The 9939-nt window shown below is 38.9% G+C and overlaps 1 protein-coding gene across 1 annotated transcript; it reads left to right on the forward strand.

The window, feature by feature from the left end:
• The first annotated feature begins 971 nt into the window (after nucleotides 1-971).
• Nucleotides 972-7086, forward strand: LOC122078268 (UV-B-induced protein At3g17800, chloroplastic-like). Its single transcript, XM_042644174.1, has 3 exons — nucleotides 972-1303; nucleotides 1403-1701; nucleotides 6078-7086. The coding sequence occupies exons 1-3, from the start codon at nucleotides 1166-1168 to the stop codon at nucleotides 6886-6888; spliced, it is 1248 nt and encodes a 415-aa protein (XP_042500108.1). The 5' UTR covers nucleotides 972-1165; the 3' UTR covers nucleotides 6889-7086.
• The last annotated feature ends 2853 nt before the right edge of the window (nucleotides 7087-9939 follow it).

The raw sequence follows: 9939 nt of genomic DNA on the forward strand, positions 1-9939 counted from the left end.
TGGAATTCATGAGTAGTGCCATAAGCAAAGTTGCTTCTATTGGTGTATGACTATATGACAAACGCCAGCCTAGATTATTCTCAAAATTTATTTAATATGATATTCAATGCGAGGGTGAAGATGATGCAACATTTAATGCACTTTTTATGTAAAATAACAGTATTTATCGTCCTTGGGAAAAAAACACTTTATTATACTAAAAGGATAAAAAAGTAAGGTTACACATCTTTTGAATTTTGCCACCCCCTAATGTCAAATGTCAAGAAGGAAATCCTAATTATAATATGGGAAAAAAAACTTTGCTTGATCATGTGGCCCTCGCAAAAGATACGGCCCACTGAAATGGACATCGTTGTTGCTTGCTTTGCCTGGTCAAGGTTCGTCCCCTCTGATTGGAATGGAATCTCCTAATTGAGTGGTCTAAACTCTCGGTAACTGGCTAGATCTTTAGAAGCTATTTCGGAATTGAGATAGACTGGAAGTTCAAGGCTCAGACTTGCGCCCCATCCGGAATGGAATTGANGAATAAAAATCATTCAACTTTCATTGAAAGTAGTGCAAAACATTAAACATCGTTATGTTAGTGGCACCAAGGAAATAAGAAGAGTCCAACTAAGAACCACACGTTTCTTAAGATGAAGATCCATTGCTAACTTGACTGCCCCTTAGTGTTAACGAAATGCCACTACTAACAGGCTACATAACTCATATGATTATGACAAAATAAACTTTCTTTTATAACCTTAACTCGTTCTTTCAATGGAACTCAAGTTACTTTCTTCCTGATGATAATTTTATTTTTGCTATTAAAAAAATAAAAAATAGACAGAGATGTGCTAGCTTACCCTAGCCAGCCGGAGAACCTGTTCCTTTAATTTTAATGCCTATGGTGGTTGGCTGTTGGCCACGTCCATTTCATCCTTGTCACATTAGAAGGTCTAGAACTCAGCCTCTCTATCATGACTCAGAGAGAGAGAGAGAGAGAGAGAGAGACTTACAAGGAACTCGTCCGAGACCCTAATCCCACTACATCCCTCTATATGCTTTTGTTATATATATCATTCTATAAGTCCTAATCCTATATTGGAAAGCTTTTATATTTGGATTCTTTCTCTTTCTCGCTCGCTTGCTTGCTCTGTGGATTTTGAATAACTCAGATTGTTTGATGGACTGTTGTGTACCCTACAGAAGAATCCCCATTAACGGAGCTTTACCCTCTGCGGTAAAGTCTGAATGGGATTTCAAGGTTTTATCGAGGTTCTCTTCTTCGGACATTTCTCGCAATCTCAGCGTTTCTTCTCAGGTTTTTCTTGCTACCCTTTTGATCTAGTCTCTGTTTTGAAAATGGAATCCATTATTTAGTCTCGTATTAATGAGATCTTTTGTTTTTATGTTCTAATAGAGAAGGGTTAAATTGGGTTTTGGAGGACGGATTGGGGATTGGAATGATAGGAGATCGATTCGAAAAGTGTCGATCTCGGCTGCAAGTGCGGAATCAAGTCACTGTGGATATAAAACTGTAGTTTGGCCCCTTGAGCCAAGGTCGTCTGCTGGGAAATTCCTCAGCATTGTATTGCAGAACCAGCGCTTCCTTTTCGATCTTGCTGTGACCGAGCAGTTGAATGAGTCAGCTTTCGACAGGGATGGAGCCATCTCCCGCAAGCAACACAGTGAGGGTTCTCCAGAATCCTGTCTTCACAGGTAACTCCCATCCCTTTTTTTTTCTTCTGCACTTCAATCATTCAATAGTTTTATGTTCGTTTCGATGGTTTCTCTTTTAGTTTACCAGTTTGCTCTGCTTTTCACCTAAAACCCAACAACCCAACTGTTCTCATGTGGGTTTCCTTTTAGCGATATCTGATGGGCTAAATGGAAAAGCAAAACCCTATATCAATTTCCTTTGTCCTCTGATTTTCAAACCCATCTTCAACTGGACAATCTAGAAAGATTCGTTCGTATGGGCCAGACAGTTGATCAACTTTTTTTTTTTTTTCCTGGTCGAATTTTTCAGTTTGTTTATCAAGTTAGATTATTTTGTACAGGCATGCTAGTTATTTAACTTGTAATTTATTCTGGATTGTACTAATTGATTAAGGCTCTATTTGGTATGGTTTATTTTTCTATTTACTTGACGTATTTCTATTTTTTTCATGTGTTTAAATAACAAGTCATAAACGGACGAGGAACTGTTTTTGATTTGTGGTCAACAATTGTTTATTTATTTTTAGGGAAAATAGTTTCTGTTGGGGAGCATAGCGCCTACACCCAGACCACAAGAGGGGTGAAAAGACTGACCCACCCCAAGAAATGCGAAATGACCTCCCTGTCAGATGCTTCCCTGCTCACTCCCATTGTCCCCTGAGCGTGCACCAAATAAAATTGAACATTTTTATAATTTTATCCTCATTTGATCACCAAATATGCACTTGTTCATTATCGTAAACCATCCCCCCATCCCAAACCTCAACCCCTCCACTGCTCTCGTCAACTACCTGACACCAAACCTAGGGTTTCATTCGTATCTTGAAACATAGTTTCAGATGTTTGGGCAAGGAGCTATAACTCGATTCGAGTCTCCAACGGAGGTCATCCGACACATTACTATCATCAAACAGGTGCACAGTTGTAGACCGATCCAAACCCATCTGGGTATCCAAACAGAGATGAACCGGACCCATATTTGAGTCTTGGGTCTAGTAGGATTTTTAGGAAGATTTATTTATTTGGAAGTAATTTATTTAGGTTTTTATGTCATGTCTTTTATTTCCAAAGTGGTAGGATACGTATGACATAATTAGAGTCGGTTTAGACTTTTTTCTTTAGGATTCTTGTTAGTCTTTTATTTTTCCTATTTATATGCTTGTAACCAATGTATTGGACAGAATAGAAGATGAACTGAGTTTTGTTTGAGTGTGAGCCTACGGGCTTGGCAGCCCCTTGGCTGTGTGCTTATGCAAGCTTCCTTTCCCCCCTCCCCTCCCCTCCCATTTCTTGTGTGATTCCTCTCCCTCCCCTATGACTCTTGAGTTCATCTCAAGGATTCTTTTCCTTTCCCTACCGGCCCTCCACCAAGCTTCCCTAATCTCACATTCCATGACCAATTTCCGGCCTTTCATATTCTCCAAATGAAGAATTTCACCCAATGCCTTGGCAAGCATAGGCAATCCTTCACTTTTTTGAAAATCTCACTCTCCAAGTGCTTCATGAACAGAGCATTGTTTTTTATTTGTTCCTTAAAACCTTGATTTCCACAACTACCGAGCATGTTATTGTTTTGCACAAGAGCCAACAAGCATCCATTTTCAGAGGCTGCAAGAAATAGGGAAATGAAGTGCTCGATTGCACTGCAACCTTTTTGTTTCAAGTTGTGACCAAAACTCGGCTTCCCCGGAGCCAAGTTTGCTGGAGGGGAAGCCTTCAACTGTTTTATCATCTCAATGTCCAGAAACCTCACATCTTCTAAAATAAGTAGAGATCTGTTTTCCCCCACAAATTTTTGAAGAAGTCTTACAAGTTGTAAGGGATCATCTCCCCATAGATTGGTAGGTCCCAATAGATTGGCAAACATCAAGAGCACTTTTGCATTTCATCCCAAATCTTCATGACCAGACACTACAACCCACATTTTGATTTTAAAAAGCTCCCTTACCTTATCATCACTGGTGACAAGTTCCACTGGGGTAGACTTCCCAATTACCCATGGACCAACAATCAAAATCACTGGTAGACCATGCTGTTACTGTTGATGATCCATCTGACACAATTAGGGGGAAAATGAATATAGATGGATTTTATCTCAGAAATCACCACCGTTGTCATCACAATTGGATGCCAACTTGTTGGTGAACTTTTTCTTTTTTGTTAGTTTCTTCTTTTCTTTACAAACACATATTGACAATGTTGTGTTCCATTGTCCTATTGGGTGTTCTACACCATATCTTGTAGCACAGATCACAGGAGGAACCTCCACTAAGTCAGGTTAGACCATCTTCTCTGCCTCTGCTATCTCCCCTCCTCTTCTATCCCATCTCCTTTGCAGGTACACCCTCTCTAAACCCATTAATATAATCTGCTGAGTTGTTGGTGGAGGGCCAGTTAGAGGAAAGAGGGAAGTCTGAGAAGAAACTCAGAGTTGTGTAGGTAACATGGACCTCCGCCCGGGATCGCGATATGTAATCCTTCATATTGTCATCATTGCCGGGGGGTGACAAAAGTCAGTGTCTACAAGTTGTAGGGGAGAGAGGAAACACATAAGAAGAAGTTTTTTTTTTTTGGTGGGGGGGTGTTGGGGTTGGGGTGGGAGGTCACACGCCGCACAGGCTCGCACATACACATTCAACTTCAATTCATTCTCAAATCTGAAGACTATATCGTGTTTACATAGTGTAAAAGAAGTCAACACACTCCTGTTCTAACTCTAAAACTAGAATATGATGGAACTCTAGTACGAGCTAGCCTATTCAAAGTAAAACAAAAGACTAGAAGATAAATCCAAATAAATAAATAGATTACCAATCCTCCTAGAATAAAGACCAAAACTGTGCTTGGATCTCAATCTGGGTTCTCAAACAGGTTCAACCCAGTCCAAAGAAGTGTTCCTGCATCAGTTGTCCAGCCTCTACCCATTACCACGTTCTTATTATTGAAATCTTCTTGAACCTGAGAAAAGGACCTCTACATGTGAACCCCACTTAAGCTGGCCCTTGACTCAACCATCTCATTCAACAATAGCTTCTTCCTCGGAACAGGCTCCGGCCTCAGCTTTGGGCGCTATAGGACCTCACTTTGGCCTTGAGCGACTGCGTGATCAGCATGTAGATGGTGAAGTTGGAGTAAACCTTGAAGTTTTCTGCGTACATGCTCTTTGCTGGTGTTACATGTGCATTTGATCTTCCCAAATATGCAAAAAATGAGGGTGCTCTGTGCCGTGAAAACCTACACTGATCTCCCGTCAGCCCCAATCGAAATCTTGGTAGTTCCAGCTCTTGAGGATGGAGAGTTGACCAGGACTTTGGCATGAAAGAGGTGATGATATTGTTTGAGAAAAATGGGTCTTCACTGGAATCCCATATTGATGCCTTAATTCTATAGGATCTTGATCGTGGCTTGCACGTATCGGGTACTCTGTTGTCATGTGGATAATAATAGTCATTCTAAAAATGTTTGGATTTAGGTGCTTAAGTATTATTTTGTTAAATTTATTTGGAATTAAGAACTTTGGTGTTTTTGAAATAACTTGAAGTTTATTGAAAAACTATTGTAGGTTCATTGATACTTTCTAAAGTGAAGTTTTATATAGTTTCTTTATACTCTAGTGGTGGTGGTTTCGTGCGATCTTTGGTACAGATTTTGGGATAGTTAAGAGATGTCTCTGAAACTGTTTTTGAACCAGTCCTATAATGGTCTTGAGTGGTAAATTATTTATTTTTTGGTTGAAATGTGGTAAATTGGTTAAAAACAGGTACAAATGCAACTAGGAGATAAGTTAAAATTTATATTAGTTGCTAAACAAAGAATGTGGTATTGTTTCAACCAAAAACAGAAATTCCTCTTTTTTTTTTTTTTTATTAACTGATTTGAAATGGCAATTAGAGGAGAAGAAAAGTCGACCTCCAACACAGCAAAGATGAAAGGTTAGAACATTTTGTTTGAGGATTAACTTAGATCCTTTGTGTTGTGGCAATCATTAGCAATGCCACTCAGCTACCTCATGCTGTTATTTTCCGTTTTAGATGGTGATCTATGCCTCCTAATAAAACATAACTAGACGTACTCTGCAAAAATTTTGTATGAGCGGTTGTAAGCATAGGTTTCTTCACTCTGGAAATAATTGGAACTAAGTCTTTCAGATGCATACTGTGTGTAGATGTCTTGAACTTATACAATGTAGCTGTCTGGCTGGAACTTCAATTCATTGTGACCCATTATGCAAGATTTTTTTAACTTACTGCTGAATTTTTGTGCCGTAATATCTTTTGATAATGATTCAGAGCTGTCTAATCTTCTGTATCTTATTTCTCCCAAGTAAAGCTGGCTGAGTTATATTGGTGCACTAATGTTATTATTTTGGACACCAGGAGGATTGCTGAACTGAAAGAGCAGGAGTGCCAAATTGTTGTTGAAGATGTCATGTACATGCTTATTGTTAAAAAATTCTCTGAGATCCAAGTCACTATGGTTCCAAGGCTCTCTAGATGCATCCGTCATGGGAGAGTAGAGGGATGGTCATCAAAGGAGAAGGAACTCGAGTCCATTCACAGTGTTGAAGTCCTGAAGATGGTAAGGGAACATGTTGCCACCATCCTTGGTTGGAGAGGGACATCCAGTGAGACTCAAAGTAGGATTGGTAGGACAACCACCCAATTGCGAAGGCTGAAGCTTGGCCAAATCTATGCTGCGTCCGTTATGTATGGATATTTCCTGAAGTCAGCGTGCTTGAGACACAACCTGGATCAGCGTCTAGCTCTGACCAACCATGACCCTCCTCATGGGCATGGGATACAAGTTCCACTTGCAGAGTTCCACGGCCATGGATTAGAGAACCTTAATGATCTCAGCGACGACTCAACTGATACCTGGGCCACCTTATTGTGTCAAGTGTCAGGGAAGCAGGAGAAGCTTAGAAGTTATGTCATGGGGTTTGACCCTGAGATGTTGCAGAGATGTGCAAAAATAAAATCTCAGGAGGCAGTGAATATAATCGAGAAGCACAGCTGGGCGCTGTTTGGGGATGAGATGGGTGCCCTTGAGAGTGATGATCAGATGATAGACATCACCTTTGATAGCATCAAGAGGTTAGTGTTGGAAGCCGTCACTTTTGGTTCCTTCCTCTGGGATGTGGAAGGATATGTTGACAGTTTGTATAGGCTCAAGGAGAACAGTTCATAGAATTAGGAACTGAGGTGGTGCTTGTAGGTGGCTGGAATTCCCAAATATAATATTGAAATAAATTTCTTGAGCTGCTTACTTCAAGGTGCCTCTCACCCAACTTACAGTCAATGTATATACAGAGCAATGCCACTAAAATTTAGTGAGGAACCACTTGGATGCCTTTACTGCCCCTTTATGATAATTTTGTTCAAGTGATGAATCTGTATTTGCTTAGGGTTGTAGTAAAGTACATCCAAATATAAATTTTGTTTGGAAAATCTGCCTCAGGAAAACCTTTATTAGATGGCTATTGGCAGCAAGTAATCTATTCTCCTTGAGTTGATATTAGCTGTCTCTTTGTGGTCCTTTGGTTTTTTGTTTTTTTGGGTAGCAGTGGTCCTTTGGTTCAGCATTATCCAGACCAAGGTATGGTGAAAACTTTTTTCTTTCTCTAACATCTACCACAAAGATTATAAAGTAGTGGATCAGAAAGTCCATGAAAGAAAAAAGTCTGATCCAGGACAATATCGCTATTGATTTAGGGCAAACTTTTACAAAGGACTTCAAATTGGGGAGAGGTACAATTTGCTCTAAAATTTACTCATTTATTAAACATGTGTTATCGTTAGGCAATAGGTTTTATGCTGGTCATGAATGATACATGGTCATGGACACAATCGTTGGATAGGAGATGAGTCTATGGTGCACCCCTTCACCCCCTTCTATCAGCTATGTGCAGAATCGTGCACGACTGTACATAATTTTCAAATATGGAGAATTTTTTTTCAAATATAGGGGAAACAATCCTGCTGGCCTGGAGCAGGAAATGCCCAGACATAAACGGACTCAAAAAGACCATGTTACCCTCTGTGTGCACTGAAAATGTTCTTGTATGTGCTTTTATTGGCCTGCATGTTTGGGGTTCTTGTGGAAGACCGGCAGAGTTCTTTGTCTCTATTTATTATTAGATATATATTTTTTAAATAGAATTTTCATGGACCAATGCATATTTATTCAATTTTCCTATCAAAAAAATAAAAAATAAAAATCATCATACTTATTCTTACTAAATTGCATATTAGCTACATATGAACAGCATACTAAAGATTCATGCCCTATAATCACAGTTGAAATTGCATGAGTGGAAGAAGTCTATATTTGAGGACTTTTATATTTGGAGTCGGCTCGACTGTGTGATTTAAATCGGATGTATTGCTTCAACTGATCTGGACAAAGGGGATTCAAAGTGAGGTGGATCGGAATCGGGGACAGTCAATTAAAAAAAAAAAAAAAAAAGGCGTATCTGATGCATGAGGTCTAGGTACGAAAGCTATGCAACCTTATCTTAAGAATGTTGAGAGATTGTTTCGACGGTTTGACCACTAAGTTGCAATATTATTATCTTACCTTTGGATCAAGCACCCCTGATGACAACCAATTCCTACTTGAATAAACCAATTCTGCTGATCCAATTCCTATTTCTGGAAATCACACTTAAAAGGTTAAGAAGCACTCTCAATTACATTTTTTTTTTTTTTTAATACTTCCCTCTTCTTTTCCAATAGCTAGAGAACAAGAAAAGAAAGAGACCAATGAAATGAGACAGAGAAGACATACACTAAAAGATTAAAAACAAATTGAAATGAAAAGGAAGGGAAGGGAGGGGAGAGGGACTCTCAAAGAAACCTCCAATAATGGATGGAGTCTTTTGCCCCAGGCAAATACTTGAGAGCATAGTTACAAAGGCATGTTTATTGATTTTATTTTTTCTTTTAAAGACCTGGTGAATGGAACAAGTCTCTTTTTCTTTCCATCTACGATTAGGTAGAATTAGATTTATAGTCACTTCACATGTGAGAAAAAAAAAAAATGGAAGATGATATGGAAGGCAACAACAACAAAGTCTAGGGTTTTGTAGACTAAATTTATAGTCCTAGAATAATATATAAATCAAGAAGGAAAAAAAAAAAAAAAAAGAATCCGTGAGTTTTACATGACTCAAAAAAGACCGAGTCAGTAAGAACTTGGATAACGTCTCGGATCTAACCTGTCCTTAAAATCTGGGTAAGTGTTCATTGACTCATGAGTCATAACTTAGTTTCACGATTTTTCTTACTCGATTCAAGTGTGTGAGAGAGAGAGAGAGAGAGAGAGAGAGAGAGAGGACGGCTAAGATCTACAAATCAAGTCAACTATTATGTATTTAAACCCTAATTGAACCCACTTTTTTTTTTTTTTTAATGAGAACATAGGAAAAAGATCTTCTCTAATACCACCGACTCTCCAACGATCCATCCAAGGGTTAGGAGTGCTTGGACACGTATCCCTAGATGTTGACAGGTATTAAGATGTTTGACCAAACCCTCCCAACCCTTGCATGGATTGTTATAGGGTGATTGAAAGGTGCAATCGTTAGAGAGGAACCAGATCTAATAACACACTAAATGTTTGGTCAACTTCCCAACGACTGTTGCAACATGTAGTTTTTTTTTTTTCTTTTTTCCGAGATTTCCTAATGGCCTGTAATGGTAGCTTAAAGTTTTTGCTTCCATTAATTAAGACAATATTTAACTAACGAAAAGAGACTCAATTAAAGATGGGTTTTAGCTAAGAAGTCTTCGTTAACTGATCTAAGTAGGTGTGGTAATCCACAGGTTTGTTGCGACACACCATTTGATGAGAGCAGCAAAGATGACCTTATTCAAGCTTGGTGGGACCCACAGAATTTTAACAGAAAAAATATCAATCCATTAAGCTGATCTATCAGGCGCTGATGAGGATCTCCATCACGTTAGCAATATATGTGGGTTAGACCAATACTGTTCACACTCCAATTAACCGGACCGGCCATCTCAACCACTGATTAAGTTAGGCCAATAGAAATCATTTATAATTGAACCGAACCAAACCATACTGTAGAGAAATGACTTGATTCTGATTTCATAGCTTCTTTTCCTGGTTTGGTTTTGATTTGCATCAAAAAATTGACAGTTCTAAATCGGATAAGAAACGTTTAAACCGGACTGAATAAACCAGTTTTCTCTACTACTTTATGTTCAAGCAAAAGTT

The sequence above is a fragment of the Macadamia integrifolia genome, chromosome 5 (genome assembly GCF_013358625.1).
Source record: "Macadamia integrifolia cultivar HAES 741 chromosome 5, SCU_Mint_v3, whole genome shotgun sequence".
Lineage (NCBI taxonomy): Eukaryota > Viridiplantae > Streptophyta > Magnoliopsida > Proteales > Proteaceae > Macadamia > Macadamia integrifolia.

Coding starts and splice junctions, on each gene's coding strand:
- LOC122078268 (XM_042644174.1), top strand. CDS start 1,166: ATGGACTGTTGTGTACCCTACAGAAGAATCCCCATTAACGGAGCTTTA. Junction 1,304..1,402: donor ATCTCAGCGTTTCTTCTCAG/GTTTTTCTTGCT, acceptor ATGTTCTAATAG/AGAAGGGTTAAATTGGGTTT. Junction 1,702..6,077: donor CCAGAATCCTGTCTTCACAG/GTAACTCCCATC, acceptor TTTGGACACCAG/GAGGATTGCTGAACTGAAAG.